This window comes from Serinus canaria, chromosome Z, assembly GCF_022539315.1.
Source record: "Serinus canaria isolate serCan28SL12 chromosome Z, serCan2020, whole genome shotgun sequence".
NCBI classification, from domain to species: Eukaryota; Metazoa; Chordata; class Aves; order Passeriformes; family Fringillidae; genus Serinus; species Serinus canaria.
In genome coordinates, this window is record NC_066343.1 from 6,597,230 (window position 1) to 6,620,476 (window position 23,247).

At 42.5% G+C, this 23,247-nt stretch overlaps 1 protein-coding gene across 2 annotated transcripts; it reads right to left on the reverse strand.

Annotated features, from left to right (window-relative positions):
- Positions 1-586: 586 nt before the first annotated feature.
- Positions 587-22,809, reverse strand: LMNB1 (lamin B1). Of its 2 annotated transcripts, none has more exons than XM_030237253.2 (11): positions 22,326-22,809; positions 13,722-13,878; positions 12,853-12,978; positions 11,705-11,875; positions 10,207-10,332; positions 7,554-7,774; positions 5,486-5,711; positions 3,470-3,574; positions 2,937-3,056; positions 2,032-2,145; positions 587-934 (listed from the first exon to the last, which is right to left on the reverse strand). In XM_030237253.2, the coding sequence occupies exons 1-11, from the start codon at positions 22,673-22,675 to the stop codon at positions 893-895; spliced, it is 1,758 nt and encodes a 585-aa protein (XP_030093113.2). In that variant the 5' UTR covers positions 22,676-22,809; the 3' UTR covers positions 587-892. The 2 variants fall into 2 exon arrangements, with proteins under 2 accessions (XP_030093113.2, XP_050842973.1); XM_050987016.1 differs by lacking the exon at positions 22,326-22,809 and adding an exon at positions 21,787-21,986.
- Between the last annotated feature and the right edge of the window lie 438 nt (positions 22,810-23,247).

Genomic DNA, 23,247 nt, shown 5'->3' on the forward strand with positions numbered 1-23,247 from the left:
TTCCAAATGTGAAGCAGTATCTGTCATTATTCAGAAGAAATCTTTGCACCTCAAATGCCACTGTTCCATTTAATGGGTGTTTCTTCAGCTTCAAAGCCCATCAAATTTCAAGGATTCAACATTCATTCAACTTTTAGCTCAGTTCTAGGAAGAAACAAATTCCAAAAACTTTACTCGGCAGCACAGACATACTTTATTCAAATGTTTTTCAGACATTGAATAACGTGAAAAGGACAGAAAAACTTTCAACATTGGCAAAATTACAACTGTTTCCCATACAAATGTAGACTAGACCTCTAGAGACTTGGTTTTGTTACTAAAAGTTGTAAACAAGTAAGGCAATCCATATTAAAACGGCTTCCTAATTTGTTAGAAAAAAAAACACATAAGAAAATTTAAGCTGGTAACACTATCTTAACAACACAACTACAAGGTGTAACATGAATCCTCTTCCAGAATTAAGAATTCTAAACCAATCCCCAACAGCACCTAAAATACAAAGAGGTCGTAGCAACTAGTCTAAAATGGTATTTTCTAAAAAAAATCGATCCCCAAAACACACTGGAATATTCCTACTCCAGCAAGGTTTCAATGAAGAGAGACTGGTGTATAAATCTGAGAGAGAGACAGGAGCATGAGCTGAATTAATTCTCCTTGTCAGGAGCCACCAGCACATATCCTGCGAGGAAGTTGAGATGCTTGTGACAAACCTTCCTTTTTCCTTTTTTTTTTTTTTTTTTTTTTTTTCCTTTCAGTGGCAGAGGAAGTTTAAGGCCATCAGACTCGCAGCTTTAAAAATTCACAGACAGGAAAATAACGTTGTGCTTCTCAGAAGGCTCTGTTCTGCAGGCAGGGATTACCACGACTGGAGGAGCCTGGAGTGGCTGGAATTTCACATGACCACACAGCTTGGGTTGGATGTCCTTTGCTCTGCCTGTTGTGAACAGGGAGAACCATTTAAAACAAAACAAAAAAAAAAAACAACCAAAAAAACCTCCAAAACTACAACAAACCACCCAACAGCAAAGTGCTCAAAATGCTTTTCTACTCAAAAGAATCTGCTGTGTTTTTTAATATATACTTTTAAATAAGTACATATTAATTTTTATTAATCTTATATGATCTACCAAACATATATTAATGATATATTTATAAATAAATAATTATATATTTAAATTGTATGTTTAAATAGATATTATTTAATATATAATTAAATAATATGTATATACACACACATATATACATACATACATACACACACACACATATATATATAGACACACACTTTTTAATACATGAAATTATTGGCCTGGCATGGTACAAACAAGAGTCAGCAAAGCTGTACAACCTGTTTTACCCTGGAATTAAAACAAGGTTACATGTGCTTTCCAATTGAGGAGTGATAGAGGACAGGCATCAGAAAAATACAAAAAATTGTCATATTTGAATCAGGGAGCATAAAGGGAGAACCTTGAGAAGTTTTATATAATAAATCTAACATCACTGATTTCCAACACAGTCCTTATTTTTTTTTTTTTTTGGTCTTCAGAACTTTATTTTTTCTCAAAGAGTTTTCAAATCTCAGATTATCTCTATAAGAGAAAATGTGTGAGTATCTCTATCAGAGAATATATTTTCTCTATCAGAAAAAATATGTGAATATAAGACACTAACATGATTTTCTCTAGCAGAGATAAGAGATTTAAATTCTGAAAAATTTCAGTAAATTTACCTGTTTAAGCCAAGCTTTACTGTAAACAATTTGCATGGGGGGGATCTTATGAGGAACAGAGTTTAAAGGAAAAAAAAATCCCCATACCTTTAACTTTAAAAAAAAATTATTTCTCTGCAAGAGGATATATTAGGAAATATTTTCAAAAATACACCTCCATGCTTTCACTTATTACTGATTAAAAAACAATAAAATAAAAGAACATCCACACTCTATTTTTAATTTTTTTTTTTAAGAATTCATTACATATCTCCATTTTTTTCAACATAAATAACCTTGCTAACCCTAAAAGAAAATACCTGCTGACGGTAGATGTCTTCCTCATCCAGAGCTTCAGCTACTTCTTCCTCAACCTCCTCATCTTCCCCTTTACGTGCTGTTGTTTTGAACACAGTGCTTCTCTGAGCAACCTCCTGCAAGACAGTTTTACGACCTGAACTCTTCAACAAAACAAAAAATCTCCTCTTACTCACCTGCTCGAGACTTTGAGAAATGAATGCTCCAGCTGCTGGGTAAACTAATTGTACTCATTTTGTTTGTAGATTTGTCAACTATTGACCGTAAGCAGGCTTGCTTACGGTCAATAGTTGACAAATTAGTTGACAAATTAGTTGACAAATAGTTGACAAAATAGTTGACAAATAGTTGACAAATTAGTTTTAAATATCTTAAAGATTAAAAGGACTGTTTCTGACAACACAGTCATCAGGTTCTTCCAAAACCTGATTTTTTCATATATATTTAAATATCTTCTTTCACTTGCAGAATGACACAGTAATTATCCCACCCCAAGTTTCACTAACCCCTCATTGCTTCATGTGGATTTCACTGTGGGATTCCCCACTCCTCTTAAGTACACAGGCTTAAGAAAAACTGATTTAGAAGACAAATCACTCAAGAATTTACCAAAACTTTCTTTTCAAGGTGTGTTCTAAGGCACTGCCCACCTCCTGCAATGAGAGAGGTGCCTGAGAAGTAATTTTTTCACTATTTAGACTCAATACAGAGTAAAAAAAAAAAACCAAAACAAAAAAACCCCCACAGGGTTCAGTAGAGGCATTTCTAAAGTGCAGCTAGCTCTCCAAAAGGAGAAAACTTTACCAAAAAACCACTGCAGTGCATTCCTGTATGAAGCCCTAATCTGAATCCTTGCAAGTGATGCCACCTACAGAGAAAAATCTCACACAGATCTGAGGTGCTTTACCTCTCCCTGAGAATTTTTCAGCACAACTTTCACATCTTCACCGGTGCCCCAGGAATTCTGGTTCTTCCAGATGAGGTCAGTGGGAGGGCTCGCAGTTACTCCAGCATTTGCAGCCCAGATCTGACAACAGAAGTCACACAGGAACATTTTTTTTTCCATTCTTACCACATTTCCAAATTCAGCTAATGTATTTTATTTAGCAGTATTTAAATGTATTTTGTTTCACAGTGACTCTGTGAGGAAAAACAAGCATCTTCCAAAGTTTTGTACAATAAACACACATGTTTTTAATGCAGGGACTTTAGAATATGTAATATGATTTATGTGGTGAAAATCACTGCTTCACTCTGAAAACTCCGAAAAACATCTCTGTATTAATTATCCCAGTAATTAACACAACAAATGCCCAACACAAACACTGGTGATAATTTCCTGAATGCACACAGAGGAAGGACAAAACTAAAAATCCTTTTGTCTTTTTGACCCAGAGAAATTGGCCTGAAGTCCATTTCAAGTGAAACTTGACCACTTACTGTAACAGTCTGGCCTGCCTTTAGTACATATCTTGAGGTATATCTGTAACTTGCAGAAGTGTCTCCTATTTTTCGGATCATCTCCCAGCCTCCCATAGGCTGATCCTAAAAAAAGGGAGAGGGGGAAAAAAAAAAAATAAAGCATTTCCACCAGCATTCATTTTTCTGCTATGCATGTAGTGTGTTTTATCTTTAAGGCTGTGACACACATAAAACTTTCAGCGAACGGGTTTATTATCACTTGATCTTCAGCATGGAATTAGAATAATTTTAGGCAAATTTATCTTGCCTCTTATTTGAAGTTAAAGCTTAATATATTCTGCTTTTGAGTTCTGATGTTAACTTAAATAATGTTTATGATTTGCATCAGTTTTGTTATCACTTGGTCCAGAGAAATACATATTAGTAATAGGTATTAAATATTAAAATCCCCTTACAAATATTTATTGTTTTTTGAAGCACAGAATGGCAAGCAGGCTTCCTAGAAAACAAAATATTGCTGTTAGTATTCTTGAAATATTTTTACATATGCACACTTGCCACCACATAATCCCTATATTATTTTTTTTCCTATCAACTACTTGAAAAGCATTAACAAATAATATACAGGTCATCTTTACAGAATGACTGCTTCAAAACAAGAGTAGGTATTTTTTAAATTCAAAACAAGCATTTTTTCAACTCTCCCACATTTACAGGTTCTGATCATTCAACAGTTTCCACTGTCAGTTAAAATTAAAATAAACAGTCATATAATTCAATGGATGCTGATATTCAGTTTGCCACTGCACCACAACATACCATACTTAGAGAGGATTTTATAAATTTAAAAAAATCTATTTATTTATATAAACTGTTGAAACACTCATGAATATTCCCCAAGTACAATTTATCACACTGCACTACAGGAAGTTGCTCAAATCTAGACCACCTAGAAAAGAGCTAAAAACATGAACCACCCATGATTACTGGGAACAAAACTGATGCTACTCCTTCCTTATGAAACAAGGGATGTGCAGGGAAATTAAATAAAAGGTGAGGGGGAAATCTGTGTGTTAAACTAGTATATGTGAGGGGGGAAACTCAAAAAAAAACATCCCTCAAAAAAAGCCAAAAAAAAAAAAAAGGCAGGTTCTGACTCACCAGAAATAGTTTTTGACCTGGCTGAATTGAGTAATCTACAGACAAGTGTCTAGACCAAGAGAAATGTCAAGGTTTCTTGAATTCACTAAAGGAATTGCTCCCCAGGTGTGGTAATTACAGGTAATTAAAACCCAGATTATCACCGTCTGGAGGAGCCTGTCCATATCCTCAGTGATTAGAGGGGAATGGGACACTTGGAGCCAGGCCAGCTCATCACAACAAGCTGCCTTTTAGTGAAGATAAAGAAGGGAAACACACTGTATGCAACAGCATCATTTTGAGGGTAAAATAAGGAAGTAATTATTATTTATCAAAGGGTTCTTCATTTGTGTACTCTCCCAGTACAAATTCTAACTTATTCACAGAATCATATAATCTCAGTAGTCACTGCAACAGTGGCTTTGGCATGGGAACTGGCATGAAATTGCGTGTGCAGCCAAGGAAGAAGAAAAACTATGATTTAGGAAAGCTCTATGTAGATACAAGGGACATTGGCAGTTAATTTCATCTAGATCTTAATTCTGCATCTCTATTTATTTATTTTGAGACTTTTTAAGGCAGAAAAAGTGCTGAAAAGGAAGCAGCCTGGTGTCTGCTTGCAGCATAAGTTTTACAGCTGCATTACTTGCAAGGCAGAACACAGAAGTGTGAGGTAACAATTTGGTAGACAGGCCACCTTGCAGTAAAACAAAAGCACCAAAAATCATAGGGGAAAAGTCACCATCAATCCAGATCAGTGTGTGAAAGCTTTCTTTGGGACACACCAGTTCCTTAATGCCACAAGCTCTGGGGTCAAAGTGAAGCCTGGGAGCTGCGAGGGCGCCGAGGACACCCCAGCGCCTCAACTCACGACACGCGTGGTCGCTTCCAAACCTGCTCAGAGGTGTTCTTCAAGCGGATGAACTTCCCATCCACGTCTATCTCCTCGATGGACACATTCCCCGTGGCAGAGGCGGAGTGGGAAATGGTCACACTGCTGCTGGCTTCGGACTCCTCCACGTCGATCCTCTTCCTCTTGCCGCCGGCCGTGCGGACGCTGCGGCTGGACGAGGCGCGCGAGACCGTCACCCGGGAGGAGGGGCTGGGGGAGAGCTTCAACCTGGTGTGGGCAAGGGAGAAAACACACACACATCACACATCAGGGAAAAGGAGGCTCAGGGAGGGACCTCCTTGCTCTCCACAACTCGCTGGCAGGACGGGGAAGTGAGTTGGGGGTTGGGCTGCGCTTGCGGGGAATGAGGGACAGAGTGAGAGGGAACGGCTGAAACTGGGACAGGGATGGTGTAAACTAGGTACCAGGAGGAATTTCTTCACTGAAAAGGCAGTCAGGCTTTGCCCAGGGATGTGGTGGAATCATCATCCCTGGAAGTGTTGGAAACGCATGTGGATGTGGCATTTGGGGACACTGGGGCATTTGGGTTTAGTGCTGGGTCAACAGCTGGATTCAAATCTTTCCCAGCCTTAATGATTCCATGATTTGGTTTCACTTTTTCCACCTTTCTTCTAAAATAAACTTCCTTCCATCTCCTCTTCTTCCCATGAATTTATACAGCAACACAGTAAACAATGTTACATGAAGAAGTGAAGGCTGAAGTACTTAAGAGGTGAATAAAATGTCAAGCAGCTGATTACTGTTCCTGGAGCACAGAATACTGATGGACTACCACATTAAGATCATAAAAGCATTTCTGTGCATTTGTTGAAGACTACAAAGAAACAAAAACCCTAAGGAGACTTAAGCCACTGTGTGAAATTAATGCAAAAACACAGTGGCATAAAAGCTTTGGCTGTTTCATCCCCGCAGTTGAGAGAAATCAGCAGAGAAAAGCTGAGAATAGAGTGAAGAACAGAACTGCTTTAAGTGAGTTGTGACAGAGGTGAAAATTCTCACTACTGGAAGAACTCTGAGGCCAGATGTGGAAAATGCAGCTGGCTGATGAGCTGGGCAATCACAATGGCTATGACTTTATTAAAATTATTCTATACTTAGAGGAATTTGGGTAACAATTAATTAACCCTGCAATTAATTTTGAAGAAGAATATTATGAATGGCACAAGACAGACATACAAATGACAATTCATTACTTCTCTGCTGGACAGGGGAAAAGAAGAAGGGGGGAGGAGAAGGGGCAGAAGAAGAGCAGGGGGCAGAAGAGAGCAGGGGCAGAGAGAGCAGGGGGCAAAGAGAGCAGGGGGCAAAGAGAGCAGGGGGCAAAGAGAGCGAGGGCAAGAGAGACGAGGGACAAGAGAGACGAGGGAAGAGAGAGAGGGAAGAGAGAGAGGGAAGAGAGAGAGGGAAGAGAGAGGAAGAGAGAGGAGAGAGAGGAGAGAGAGGAGAGAGAGGAGAGAGAGGAGAGAGAGGAGAGAGAGGAGAGAGAGGAGAGAGAGGAGAGAGAGAGAGGAGAGAGAGGAGAGAGAGGAAGAGAGAGGAAGAGAGAGGAGAGAGAGAGAGAGAGAGAGAGAAGAGGGGGAGAGAGAGAAGAGAGAAGAGAGAAGAGAAGAGAAGGAGAGGAGAAGAAGAGAGAGGGGGAAAAGAAGAGAAGGGGGGAAAAGAAGAGAAGGGGGAAAAGAAGGGAAGGGGGGAAAAGAAGAGAAGGAAGAAGGGAAACTAAAAAAATAAAGATAAAAATTTTTAAAAATTAAAAATATTTTAAAATATTTAAAAATATTTTAAAAATATAGAAAAATATAAAATGATTTTAAAAAAGATAGATTTAAAAAAGATTAAAAAAAAGATAATGGGTGTTTGCAGCCTTGAGAGCTGCTCTGATAATCAATGTCCTTGGTCCCAGGGTGACTTAGAACTGAAGACAAGAGGGGGCAAAAACGGTGCCTTGGAAAGCAGTCAAGCACCATGAAAAACTGCTTTTTAACAGAGAAAGAGTCAAAAAAAAGCACAGAGATAACAGAGACACCACCTCGTTGCCATGTCCTTCCCTACCTCTCCTCTTCACCCTCCAGCAATTTCCGGTATGCACTGATCTCCATGTCAAGTGCCAGTTTAACATCCAGGAGTTGCTCGTAGTCAGTCAGCTGCTCCTGCATCTGATTTCTTATCTCTGCAATTTCCTTCTCCTTCTCTGCCAGCATTTTGCGGCAGTTTTCCTGCTCCTGGGCCAAGCTGCTCTCCAGCTCCTGTGCTCTGTCCTGCCACGCTCTGGACTAGAGGAAAAGCATTGAAAACATCAGTGATGGTGCAGAGGAAAGCCCACCCAAGCCTCCACGTGCTCTGCTGTTCAGGCAACACCAAATTCAAAACACAGAAGTGATGTCCTCCCCTGTTTCTGAGTTCAAACTCACCCAGTGTTCAACTTCCTGCTTTCCACCTCATGTACTACAAATATAAACACCTCAAATTCCAGTGAAACTTGCAACATCCTTGGGAAAACAACGACTTTGCTCCGTTTTTCTGAGGTCTGACAATATGCTACTGAGCCTGAATTTACTTGGGAAATAAAAATTGAGCTTAAGAGTTTAAGTGTTTAACACGTGCCAGACAGGACACAGGAACACAGACCTAACCTGCACCAAGGGAAGGTTTAGGCTGGACATTAGGACAGATTTCTTCCTAAGGGTGGAAGAAAGGGTGGCTAGATATTGGAATGGGCTGCCCAGGGAGGCAGGTGGAGGAATCACCACCCCTGGAGGTGTTTCAGGGCTCTGTAGTTTCCAGATGTCTGCTTTGTGCTTTGGCTTGGTGCTGCTAATCCTGAATTCTGGGAGGCAGCTCCCCTGAAGGAACAGGGGGTGCTGTCAGTGCAAACCTGCCTGCCTATCCTTAAAGCCTCCAAGGCTTGCTCAGGGTGTGGTGATAAGGATTCCTTGAAGAAATCTGATTTGTCTCAGGTTAGCAGATCTTAAAAGTGTACACCCAGAATGGAATGTTTATCAAAGAAAGTTTAAATTGATGGCAGCTTTAGGGTTTCCATAAGCATCCTTTCTTCTGTTTCACAGTCCCTTGAGATTCAATTTATTTTTTTTTTAATTAAGGAGCAGACAGAGGAACTGATGCCCCATAAAGTTTGTTATTCCAGAGACAGAGAGAAAAGGGAGTCTCCATGTCTGACACAAGGGACCAGTATAACTGGTTGTCAATGCTAAGGGCCAGATAAGGAATTTAATGAATGGAGTTTTGTGTCACACACGAAGATCACAGTGGAGTCTACTACAGAGCTCAGTGCTGGCAACTCAAACCAGACCAGCACCAGGGATAAGAGATTTCCAAGAAAATAAAGCTTAACTTAATGCTACAAAAGTGTCCTGGCTGACTATGCTAATGCTACTATAAAAAACACCCCAAAACCACGGCAAAATGGTTTCTTTGGTGGAAAATCACGTTCGAAACGACAGAAGTTGATTTTCCCTGAAGCTGAATGCCCTGAAATCAGCAACAAACACTTCTGTCAGTTCAGAAGCAAGTCCTCTGAACCAAGCTGTCACTCCTCAAGTCACAGAACAGAGGAAATTGACTTAATAAACCTGTTGACTGAACCCCAAAAAGATGATGGCAATCTAAAGGCAGAAATAAGATCTAAGTGGCCAAAACTTTCCATCCAGCTCCTGTGGAACCTCATGCACATTCATTACATCACCTGATCTTTTCCAGAGACTAACTTGACTAGATAAAAGGAAAACTAGGAAAACTCTTGCTAGTATCTGCCAATTTATTTGGAAAATTAGGAAATAATATCTCCACATTTATATTTTTCACTAGAAATACACCCTTTTGATGTCCTATTAGAGTCTACTGTACAGGAGGAATAAAATTCATAATGTATCACAGAAAGGATCAAACAGTACTAGTATTTTCTATTACTAAAAAAGTTTAAATGTGTTGTTGCATTTTCAAGTGAGCTACAAAAGCTTACTGCAGAACCTACTCCTAATTCTTCTGATTTTCATTCTGGATTTCCCACTGCAGAGCACACAATGTTACAAACAAGCCAGTACTGAACATGTCACTCGTCATACATTATGTCATACTTCCTGGGTGTGATCTATGCCCTCTGTGATCTAGGAATAACCAATTTCTGCTCGAGGTCCTGCCCTACAGATGCTTAAGTACAGTTATTTGATGTTTTTACTCAGTCTCACATTCCATATCTGGGCAAGATCTTATCATTAGTTTTGGGGTTTTTTTCGATGTCTGGATGCAAACTGGATCTAGGATGAAAAGAGCCTGCAAATTCCAGTTCTGGCTTTGAATGTTGCTTTGTAGAATTCCACAGGCTGGTCCAGTCAGTACTAAACGGCTCAGAGTGTCAAGAACATTTAATAAACATTTGTCTAAAACTGCCTCATCTATCCACAAAAATTTTCACAAAACCAGTAAACAGCACCCCATTTCAAACACTGGTTCTACAGCAGAATACTACACACAGAAAAAGAAAATGAAGTTTGTCAAAAGGAGACATTAATGGATTTGAAAAAGCAGAGAAGGACAAGAGAAGACAAACTCCAGTCGCAACACTGAACAAACTTAGGGAAAGACACACCTTTAATACAAAACCCAACAAATGTAATGGGAAGAAAAGCCCTTTAATACAAAAACCAACATCTGTAAATAGCAGGAGCGAGGAGGCACAGCTGGATACCTCTTTCTGGAGGCTGGTGATGTGAGAGGACATGCTGTCGATGCGCATGCGGCTCTCGTTCAGCTGCTCCCTGATGGTGTTGGCTGCAGAGCTGCTCATCTCTGAGGACAGCCTGGCACTCTCCAGCTGCAGGGCACCAAAGTGAAGACATCAGTTTCAGAGTAACTTTCACTAGAAGAAGGAATGAATCACCAAAAACCCACAGGCCACGCTAAGCCACCCAAGTTCCTCCCTGCAGCTCCAATGCACTGAAACTTTTCTTTGGGGCTAAAATGTGGTTACCATGTTGGATTGCCCTGCCTGGAATTTCAATTCTCTGAATATTTATTTTAGGATTAAAACTTTCCCTTGTAGACATTACTGAAATTGAGCTACTAAGCTCCATTTTCATGCTGGCTAAAGTTTATTTAACACATTTAAATGTTTATTTAATACGCTTTAGCTTCTTCTTAGTGAAGAAGCTAAACTGAGATTACCAATTCTCTAAAAAGAGGCAAAGCTGTTAACTTTCAGGCAATATAAGCAAATTGGTACTAGTACCACTGCCCAAAGCCACTACTACTTCATTCTATCACTTCAGTCTTGAATGGCTTTACTTTTATAAAGTAACTAAATAATTCCTGCTGTACAGCAGGAATTATTCATCAATTCCTACCACATTTGAGATGCACCATAGATCTGTTGAACTTGATGATGATGATGCAAAGCAACCCAATTTATTTTTGTTAACAAAGTTTCCAAAAATATAGAGAAGTATTCCTGATGATAAAGACCAAGGAAGCAATGAGAGGTTGCATTTTTGGCTAGATCATATTTTAAATAAACTTTTCTAAGTCAGATTGAAGGCCAGGAGAAAAGCAGGCTGAAAATACCAAAACTGATACAAATAAATTCAGTTTATATGAACTTTTCTGATGTAAAATCCCACCCTGCTTTTAAAAAATACTAACTGCAACAGCACAGCCACAGAAACCAGGTTCAGTTGAGACATCAGGGTGCCTCCTGACATAAATGCTGAGTAACAGCAGAGGAAGGAAATGATGAAGTATAACTGATTTCAGATTTCTGCCTAGATGAGTGAAAACCAGAAGTTATTGGGCATTGTAAAACTTCCCCATGTTTTGTACAGGCTCAGAGGACTCTGTCTTTTCAGCAAGCCCCATTATGAATTTTATACATAACATGGGACACCTTATGGATCATTGTTCAGTATCACGCTTAACAATGCAAAAACTTCCCCTGAATTCACAGTAATCCCAGCAATAATCACTTTTCCCCCAGACCACCTTCACACAGTGCTTCCTTCCCTTCTGTTATTGTACCTGATGAGGATTAAACCTGCTCCCAAAGCGAGAAGTGAAAATGCAAATCCACACCCAAACGCATGCTAATTTCAAACCCAGCTCCCTAATAAACCCCCGAGCCGCCAGCAATTATGCTATTAAACCAAACAAAAACAAAGTAACATCAAACAGCTGTGTGAAAACACTGTTCTCACTTTGGAATGGTAAGTCTCTTCGAGCTCTTCCTTGTAGAGCTTCACTTGTGCATCGTGCTGCTCTCTGATCTCGTGGAGGGCCTGGGCCAGTTTGTGCTCGTACTCAATCTGACGCCCAGAATCAACCTCCACCAGGCGAGTTTCATGCTTCCTTCTCGTCTCATTGATTTCCTGTGAGAGCCAGAAAAACATGCTAACACTCAGGAAATACAGGACAAAAAGTTTCAGGAGACTATCCTGCTGAGTGGGGAGTAATGCAGGTTCTAGTATCAGATTATTCTGGCATGAAGCCTTTAGTAGAAATGGTCTCCCCAGTCCTATTTTGCAATAGCCAGTCATTAAAATAAGAGCTAGGACACCAGCAGCATTTTTTTTATCTGAGAGATCTCTGAACTTTCAACAAATACATCTCAGCATCATCAGATTTTGGAAATATATCCCTCCTTTCTTGAGGTATCCTCTGTGCTTCAACAAAATCAAATTACTGTGAAGTAAGTCACCCCACTTTCCCCATTTACTTGTGTTCTTTCCTATGCTTTCTCTGGAAAGAAAGGGATTCCAACAACATGAAACAAAGCTGAAAATACTTCTAGCAAGAAAAAGTACGCATGGAACAAAAGAAAGTACAGTCAAGTATATTTGTTACTGCCCTAAGGTGCCTCCTGGAAAGCCTCAAATGCCACAGATGAAAGGGAGGGTGACAAGAGAAAGTTCTAACAAACAACTATTCCTCCACTTTTGTTTCCTTAATTCAAAAGCATCCTATTAGAAAGGTTTGAAATTAAAAACACTGCGGGTCTAGAGCACCTGTTTGAGTCCCCCTCCACTTTATATCTTATATGGGGATTATGTGAGAAATTACTAACCTACTTCCTCAAAAAAAGACATGTGCATACCATGATCGGGATTTAAGATGGAACAATATAATACATAGTTATTTTACCACAAGAATTCAGAGTTAAAATCATTTTTCCTAGAAAAAGGAAGTTAAAATCTTCATGCTAGAACAGAGGTAAATGCTTCTCTGAGTAGGAGTTCAGACAACTTGCAGAGGTACCTCCCAACCTAAATTATTTTCCTACTCTAGGATTTCCCACACCTGCTGCCTTCTTCTCTTTAAAAATGTTAATTCTTGAGGCTAAATTTACCTCCTCATACATATTTTTACGGAATTCCAGGTCCTCAATGAGGCTCTGACAACGGTTCTCAAGGTCCACTTTCTGCAAGGTTTCATTTATAAGCTGGTCCTTGGCGGCAGCTAAAGAAGCTTCAAGCTTTAAGAAACAAAAAGAATCAACACAAAAATTATGGAGCAGAACTCACCCAATGGCCAAAGCCTCACAGAACAACAGCTAACCACACATTAAGGTTTAACTTCACAATCACATCCCAATACTCACCCCAGTAATATCACATATCACACATGGATGCCCTCGCAGTTGCTTATACAAGTGAGTTCTATATATTTCACATTAGTAACTGGCATTAAAATTGCTACCTAATAATTTTCCTTACAAATCAATTTTTAATACATGGAAAACACCGGACAAGTTTCCTTGTCTCTAAAACTTGTCTTCTTGAGGTGGTGCTGCTCAAGATTACAAATCTAAAGGCTAACAAAACTAGGACAAGAGGTTTTCCTCCTCATAGCTCCACCAGAACATGCAGAACCACAGACAGAACCAAAAGAAGGGCAGAGAGGAACTGTTATTTCTCAGTTATAATAGTAATATTAATATATTATTATTATTATGTTCTTGTGAAGTCAATCTGCCCCCCAAAACACTTCTGAAAAGTGTCAAAGTGTACTTTAAGTCTTGACCTGCTTTCTTCCCCCTAAGTAACATCCCTCCTAATTTCAGCATCTGTGATTTTAAGAGCTCTCTTAGGTCTTAAAATTGACAGGTTTTCATCCTGATTTTTTTACAAAGTTATATTTTATCAGATTGGCAGCTCATAATCGAGACAACCACCCCATTAGCTAAGAGAGAGATGGCTAGATATCTTTTCTTCTCACCTCTCTAATTTGCTCTTTCAAATCTTCAATTTCTCCCTCCAGACTCTTCTTATCACCAAGGGCTGTGGCCAGTGCAGCTTCTTTAGAATTCAGGGCTGCTTCAAACTCACGAAGTTTGAGCTGGGCTCCACCAAGGTCAGATTCCTTTTTTGCATAGCTGGAAGAAACCAGAGAAAGTGGTTGCAAGAAAACCTATAAATGCCCCCCAAATAGACTGCTGGCTAATAAAGCAATCTGAATCTTGAACTTGAGAAACACCTGTCAAAACCATTTTGTTTTAGCTAAATTTACTGGGCTTTGCAGCACCCTTCAAAAATGGCAAAGCTCCACAGACCTGAGGAAACAGACCCAAATCCTGTCTATACAATATCTGCCATCACAGAAGAGGTGATTTCTTTATGAAGGTAAGCACAGAAGATTTTCAAATTACCTTCAAATTAGTTTTTGTGTCTAGACAAGCAGTCAAGCATTTTCCAGGTGTTTATCTCCTGAACCAGCATATTCAAATAGAGAAATCAAATGGGGGTGAAAAGTAATGTCACATAAACACAAGTTTATTATCCACAAATAATACTGTAACAGGCTGCTATCATAAACAGGAGAAAGGAAACCCATATTCATGAATTAAAGCTTTTTGTCCTTAGATGGCACAAGCAGCCATTAAATGTGTAACAAGTTCTTCAGCCTTGGAGTTAATCACTTTTCTGCCTGGGATATCCACATTTGTCTACCAAGGGCAGTAGCATGCAGAAGTCCTAGGTGGTTTTAACTGAACTATGAACTTTTTAAAGGAATGGACAGATTTAGGCTCAATAATACAAGAGCTGGCATATCCTTCTTCAGTTCTTATGCTTTTCTTTCCAGACGTTAAAAACAAAACAACACAAAAAACACCAACCTAGAATTAACAGCAGAAAACTGGATAAATTAAAATTAAATTAAAATTGGATAGATTCAGAATACATCCTCCACTCTTTTTAGTCACTGTTCAGTTTATAAGACACAGCAGCAATGCATCTCGATAAAATGAGACCAAACGCAAAATCAACACAATTTTAAAACGAGACACCCTCAGCTTTAAAAGATCCTTTTTCCCCCCAAGATTACCTGCACTTATCATGCTCAGGAGAGCTGCATGCACACAGAGGGATTGAGGATGGAATGCCTGTCTGGAGGTTTCAGCCCCATAGCCACACCACATGGCAGGCTTTACGCAACAGACTTAGCGCTCCTTAATCCCGATCCCATGGGATTAGCACCTGCCACCCCCACAGCATCCAAGAGCCAGGCTGGGAGCCCCGAGACACACAAAAACACTCTCTTCTGCACTCAGCTGCTTCCTCCTGCTCAGCACTCCCCACTGCCTTAGTGGCATTTTGCTCCTCAGATCCACAGTTGGATCCAGCGCTCGGACAAAACCACAGGATTTAGGGTTTGGGCACTCCTGCTTCCAGCTCTCAGCATTATTCCCTAGAAGTTCTGTCCTGTCCTTCCTCTTCCACCCAGGCCTGCTGGAACTTCAGCATGCAAGGAAGGTGTGCAGCAGAAGAGGGAAAAGAAGGAAGGGAAGGTATGTTGCACATCTGTACAAAAACATATCTGTAAAAAAACCCAATCTCTCCATCCCCTGTTAGGAAGTATGAGGGCCCAGAGTAGACAATTCTTGCTTGATCACTTCTGGGAAAAAAGCTTTAATCAAAACATGAAGAAACTGCTTCTCCCATGCTGAAGCCAAGCCTACCAAGTCAGACCCTGAAATGAGAAAGTTGCAGAGCTTAAGGCAGTGTGCTGCTCCCCAAATTATCCTGGACTCTGAAACAGAGAGATCCCCCAAAATGTGCCACTACCCAAAGTGTGTGGATACCTTAAAACTGCGTGGATCCTAAATTATTTTAATGCAAATACCTTTTTAATGCATTTGCAGACTGAAAGGCAGCTGAGAAGAGCATTCTTGCCATGCATCAGCAGAGAAAAAAGGGTATTATAATAAACAGACCAGCAATATCAACATGATTAAAACTCAGTGTAGTACCTGTACCACAAAAAGTATTACCAGTTAGATCAGCCCTTTCTGGCTTGTTTGCAACAAGACTGTCTGTGAAGCCACGCTGTAATTTAATGCAGCAAAAGCCACAGCAGGGGGGTGGTGGGTGGATGGAGAATTAAAATTAAGCACCATTAGTTGTTAGTGACATGAGCTGTCTAACTATGAGACAGCTCATCTGAACACATTCTCAGAGAGAAAACAGAAACTAGAGCTCAACACTTCAAACACTGGAAGCCAGATGAAATCTCAGCAACTCAACAGTGTCATCCCAGCCCTAAAGGGAATACAGGAAAGGAGGAAAAGATCAGAAAAGCCTCTGTGATTTATAAAAACAAATAATAATGTATACAACACATACTTCACCCTCACACCCATTAATTCTGACCAGGAAGAACTTCAGCCTCTTGACAATAGCTGGCTTCTTCCTCCCCAGAGAGCTAAAGCTACATCTGAATACAGCAAATGAAAAAACCTCAAACACCTGCCTGTTGCAGTATTCAGAAATTACCTAGAACTCTGCTCCTTTTCAAGGAGTTTGACTCATGAAAGGAAAATAAAAGCAAACAAGTAATTGCTGACTTGCATCTTTTTCAAAGAAGCACTTAAGTTTTCTCTCTTTTGACTTCCGTGGATCTTCTTATCCATGGAATTGTTTACAACAACCTAGAATTTCCCATCACCCCCTTAAACTTCTTGCTAAGTTAATAGAAAAGCCATACAAAAAACCCAGAAAAACCTCAACTAAACAAAAACCCCAAAGAAATAATTTTCTAGCTGAACTAACCATCTGGAGCCAGACAAACCACGCACCAAAAGCAAGGCAAGCCGTCAGCAGCCAGACCTTGGGAGGTGTAATTCAAAATTTCCTTTCAAACTGACCAAGTGCAGGATGCCACCAGCCTACAGCAGATTCTTCTCACCTCCCACACCCCACCCACTCTTTTCTGCCGCTACTTAAGAGCCTGATCACCCAGCTAAGCATTACCAACATTAACAAAACCCTCCTCGAAAAGCATGGGCTTTCAGCCAAGTCCTGACATAGATACACACATGTTGCAATTCCTGATAATGCAACCTATATTTAGAACCATATAAAATTACATTTACTGCACAGTGGGTTGGTTTTCAACTCCATTTGTAGAAAAATATGAAAATAAAAAGAAAAAACACAAACAACTACAGTCATGAATTTTCTATGTTTTATTTAGCTAGCAGTCAGTTACCCTCATTTCCCCCCATGGCAGACAAAATGCTAAGGCTGTATTCTGCAAGAAAGTGACTTAACATAGGAAGCACCTAAGAGCATTCAAAGTTTATTGAATAGGGACTGACATCTAAAATCAGAGTGACTGGATGAGTTTGGCTTTCCTGTAAATAAATATATGTAATGTGGTTTCATGTCACCCATTTTATTTAAATGTAGTGTTTGCAACCAACAACAACACATCATCTCTGGTCACACACTGCTCAGCTGTGACCCTGCTTGAAATCACAAATCCAACCTGAAGCTCATGGTCATCTGTGTGAACCCCACAACCCCATTTTTAGCAGAACCTACACACACAAACACATATCAAGCCACTGCCCATCACCCTGCCATCATTACATGTCCATGTATTTGAGACCAAATATTTATGTCCTACACTGCACAGAAGACATGCTGACTTCAGAATATAAATTCTTACATTTCAGGGCTTGAATTATTTTGCATCAAGTCAATCACCCCACTCCTTCCCCCTCTCATCTCTCTATGGTACACATCCAAACAGTAACAGATTTCAGATTAAAGCTCTGAAGGTTCCACTGACTCCTATCTTTGCCTCACTTTTCAAGATCACCTACAATAACAAAAATATGCCTAAAAAATTTTCAGGTCAGGTTCCTTTCCAGCTCCTTACAGCACATATGCACCCTGGAAAAGCCTGGAACAGGTGTCACATCTTTGCCTGCACTAAAACCACATGGTTCTGTGTAGCTGCTCAGGGTACCAGCTGCAGAGTGCCACACACTTGCACAGTAATTCAAGCCACCGGCTGATGGAAAGCTGTTCCTGATATTTATTTTACTGCCTAATCTCAGTGCAGAAATGTACTTCAGAGTGTAGATGGGAAGGAAGGCCAACTGGAGATGCAAAGCCAGTCAGCCAGATAAATTATCTCTTGGGTATTTAAAATTAAAGTTTAGTTCCTTGCCACAATTACATTTGCTATTAATCCTTGCACTCGACAAAACACCTGAAGATAATAAAGGAAGATTAAGTCCCTTACCAACACCTTCAATAAAACACACAATTTCCTTCGAAGTTACTTTAATCACACTGTCTCCTCTTCCAGGAGAGCAGATGTCCCTCAACACTGGCAAACTGCCACAGTGACACCTCGGCCTGCCAAAGACAAATGCAAACAATAGGTTTCCTAAATGAACTAGAGTTAACACCAGCTTACACCTCCTAAAGAACACAATTTCCTCACTGAACATGGGCAAGTCCAGCCGGAAATTTTTGACCTGCCATAATTAAGCCCCCATTGCAAACATTCTTCGAAGTAAATTTTCTTTATCTTGGAAACCATTTCCACCAGTGGAAAACTATGCTGAAACCTGACCCATCAGCATAGCCACAAGACACAGCAGCCAGTCTTGGCTTTCTGAACGGCCCTTGTTCAGCAGGACTTGGTGACACAGCTGTGCCAAAATTCACAATGTGCACACTTGTTAAGTTAATTGCTCCAGTGACACAGGAGACCTTTCACCCCCCCCACCATCCTGGCCCAGCAGTTCTCCCTGGTGTGCACTTGTGGCAAATGATGAACCCATGACACATTTCCCCTCAAAAGCAGAAGCTTTGTCCAGTCTTGCAGGATGCAATGGAGCAACTGGGACCTGCTGCTTAAATGATGGCATGATGACATGCCCAAGGATCACATCTTCCACTGATTTGTGTGCTTTGCCTATTTAATCCTATTCTCAAGAAATATGGAACTTGCAGCAAACTGAACTCCCGCCAAGGCAACGCTGCTCTGTAGTAGGAAGAGCACTCAAAAACTAAAAACAACAGGAGTTGTTACCCCAAAATAATTTGTTGCTAATTGTATCATCACACATTTTGAGAGTTCATGATCCTGCTACCTACAGGCAACCTTTCACCTTTATTGCTCATGAGCAAGTCCAGCGCCTGGAAATCAATATGCACAGACATTTTATCTGTGGAGCTACCGCTGATGTCTTCCACAGCCCTTGACTGGCAAAACTATAGCAGTCACAATTAATTACACTATTTATTTATAGGACAGAAATAGAGGCATGTCTGTACAACAGCCAACACCAATGGCAAAGCACATAGTAAAGTCTTGTCTAATCACTAACAAGAAAATAAACTGGAAATACTGTGGAATTTGTGCTCTCTCTTAACTCTTTCTCAAACTGTGGAAGAGAGATCTCCCTCTCCTCCACCTCCCAAGAGTTCTCCAAGAATTCTATACCCCCAAACTCAAATTACACGTTTTTTCTTCCCCCAAAGTCTTGAGACACAGAGATTTATTTTCCTTTATCTCCTTTCTGGCCATCACAAGCTTCCTATTTACACAAGTATGAGTATCACTTTCCCATCCCCTCTCCAGAACAGAAATACGGAAGCTCTTTTTTTAAATCTCACTCTTCCCCCCCGACCAAGTTCTTTAGAGATTTGAAGTATCAAGGGAAACCTTCATATTTTTGCTAGAGTAGAACCCACTGCATGGCAAGCACTCTAGAAGAACATGCAACAAGTCTGCTACATACAGGAGTGTCAGCTAAAGAAAAAATGCAATTTTCTTGAGGGATTTGAAGTATGAACAGAGCAAGCTTTTTGGTGCATCACCATATAGATGGCAGTGAAGTCAGCAAATCTAACAAATATGTGACTGGAGCTTCAATTTTTATAAAGAAAGAATAAGACAAGTCCTACAGCACTCTGAGACTAACTACAAGCTTGAGTTTGAGGCAGTAAGAGTGACTGAAAGATGACTGGAATAAAATGGATCAAGCAATTAAGAAGGATGCCGTGCTAACCAGAGGAAACAGAGTTGCACAAGAATAGCACCTGCAAAAATATTCAAGTAACACAAGTAGGCCACCTAGACCATGAATGGTATTGCCCAGCTTCTGATAATGAAGTGGCAAATCATCTTTGCTCCCTCCACAGACCCAGAACACCTGGAGAGCCATTTCTCCTCCACTAGCTCGGTGAAGAAACAAAGCTATCACTAATTTGAATGTTATAGCTACCAGAATACCTAAACCACATAAACCAAACATGCCTGGCGACTTTTTTTTTCCTTTTATCTTCCCTCCAACTGTCCCTCCAAACTATAACATACTCATATTTTAACTAAAGCCAGTGCATACAGCAAACTGCAGTCCAGTCCAGAGAGGGCAAGGAAAAACCTGCTGAGAGCACACATCCTCACTTTGCAAACCTTTACAGCACTCCTAAGCACACTTGTGCAAAGTGCTTTTAAGAGTACTTTTTGTCAGGTTGTAATGTGATTTAACAGCTTTAAGAAGCCACGAGGGAGCGTGCTCCTGCTCAAGTGAAAAACCCCTCTGCTCCTTTTTAAGACTTTGCAAATAGAATTACAGATAAGCTTAGATACCCCCAAGATAACCATCTTAGCACTCAAAGACGACTAAGAAACTGCACGCCCTTCATGAGGTCTGGCACCAAACAACACCAAAGAGCCACAAACAAGTGGAATCCAGGAGCCCCAAACAGCATTAAGTGTTTGTTTTACCAAGCGATCCAGGAGTTCTTGGCAATCAACACCCCGCCCCCAACAAAACAGGTTTTTGCCAAGTATCACAGACAAATGCAAGACAGAATATGCAGATGCCCATGTCCACATTATTAAAGCCTTGGCTCCAACCACAAAAAGGGAATCCACTACAGACTGCATTTAGATCCCAGTCCCAGTCTTGTGAGAAGCTGACACAAGAGTGTGCCTTCCTCAATAACATCACTAAGAGATGGAAATTCCTGGCTTGACCTCGGAGTCAAGTAATGTTGGTGCCTGACAGCAGCTACACCTGGCTTTCCCCTATCACTGTCGATGACTACTTTGATTTAAGACTTTCATAAGGCACCAAGAGAGAACCTCAGGAACAACCAGTCTCACTAATTAGAAGCTCATGGCTTTAGTCTTTTAAATAACAGAGTCCAAAAGATATCAGAGCTGTCTGCAGACGCGGGAGAACATCAATGTGTTGGTTACACATGAAGTATCTCTCTCATCATGAAAAATCAGGGCTGAGACGGCATTTAAGACACAGTAGCAGAGGAAGAATAACAACTCTGGAGGTTTCTTCTCCCCATCCCAATATTGTTACACCTTGTGATTCCAAGGCTAAAGCGCAAATGCCTAAAACGGCAACAGTCACAAAAATCAAACGGAAGGTAAACACAAACAAGGAACCAAGTAAACAAATAAATCGAGTCGAGTGTTTAAGAAACAAAATCTAGTGTCACAAAATCAGTTCGCGGCAAGAGCGGGGATCTTGGCACTGTGCCCTAAAGCCATCAGTCTGGGGGATGCGTGGACACAAATTCTACCTTTTGTAACATCTGAACATCCAGGATGGCACACAGAAATTACAGTTCCCTTTGGTTTTAAGTATGATCAATGTATTACCTAGTCAGTATTTTCACATTATGAAGTTAATCTGTTTCAGAAAGGTTCAAGTTTTCATCCCAATGTAGCCTGAGCCTTAAAGAGAGCCCTCTGTCCGTGCAGGGGGAGGTGGACAGTCATGGAATCACAGTGCTAAGGGACGGGAATGGACTCTAAAGCCCGTCCAGTCCCAAGTGCCCAGACTAAAGCATACTGTTCCGAACTCCATCAAGCCAGACCCTGAACACTTCCAGGGATGGGGCATCCACAACCTCCCTCGGCAACCTGTGCCAGGACCTCACCTCTCTCACAGCCAAGAATTTCTGCCCGATATCCCATCTAAACCCGCCCTTCTTCAGTGTAAAGCCGTTCCCACCTTGTCCTATAACTCCGTGCCCGTGTCAAAAATCTCTCCGCAGCCTCCTTCAGTTACAGGAAGGTGCTCTAAGGGCTCCGTTACTGCGGGTAGCAATCAGAGCACTTCGCCTCATTTCTTACGCGCCAGCCTCCCTGTACAACCTGTTCCAGCGCCTCACCACCTGCACAGTAAGGCACTCATGCCTAATATCTACCCTGTCTAACCAAAACTCCCCCCTTTTTCCGTCCGCACGGTCGCAGCCATCCCGGAGCATCCCGCGGATGCTGCGGGGGCCGGGGCACTCGCACCCGGCAGGGGCGGCGCTCGGGGCCGGCTCTTCCCGCCGGGGCGGAGCGGCGGCAGCGCTGCCCGTGCCTCCTCATTCATTCCCTCATTCATTCCCGGCCGCGCAGCCCCCGGCCGAGCGCCGGCGGGACGGGCGGGCGGCGGCGCGGGGTGCGCACCGCCGCTGCCTCCGCCGCCGCTCCGCCCGCATCCCCATCTCCATCCCGCCATCCCAGGGATGCTTCCCGGCCCTTTCTCTCCGCGCTGCCCACCTGCCCAGCAGCTGCTCGTGCTCGGCGCGCAGCTTGCCCAGCTCGATCTGCAGCTTGGCGCGCTCCCGCGCCGTGTCGTCCAGCGCCCGCCGCGCGTCCGCCAGCTCCGCCTCGTAGATCGCCTTGAGCCCGGTGACCTCTCGGCCCCGCACCTCCTCCCGCTGGGTCACCTGCAGCTGCAGCGCGCTGTTCTCCGTCTCCAGGCTCCGCACCTTGTCGATGTACACGGCCAGGCGGTCGTTCAGCTGCCGCAGCTCCTCCTTCTCCTGCAGGCGGGAGATGCGCGTCGGGCTCTGCGGCATCGCGGCGATGGCTGGGCCGCGGGTCCGCGGCGGCATGGGGTCGGCCATGGAGCGCGGGTGGGGGGAGAGGACACCGGCGGGGCGGGAAACGCGCGGGGAGCGACAGGCAGGCGGACGCACGGACGGACGGACCGACCGCCGCCGCCTCCTCCTCCGCCGGCTCCGCACCGATCCAATATGGCCGCGCGCCCGCCCCGCCGGACCGCGCTCGCGGCCCTCCCGCCCACGTGACCGCGCGCCAGCCAGTCGCGAGCCACCTTCTGCCGCGGGCTAAATTCAAAACCCGCCAACGGCTGGCGGGCGCGCCACTGAGGCCACGCCCACAGAGCCACGCCCACGCCCCGCGCGCGTTGCCGCCCCTCATGTCCGCCCCCCGTTCCCGCCCACGGCTCTGGACAAAGGGACCCAGAGCCCGCGGTCCCCGCAGGGCCGCCCGCAGCGCCCCTCGGCTGGCCGAGCGCTCCCGGGGAGAGGCAGTGGTTTGGCGGTGTGGCTGTAAATTACAGAATCACGGGATAAATCTGGCGGGGGTGATGGAGCCCGGCGTACGGCCGGACACCACCCCGTCAACAGGAGCATGGCACTGAGCGCCGTGCAGGCTTTCGTTAAGCACCTCCCGG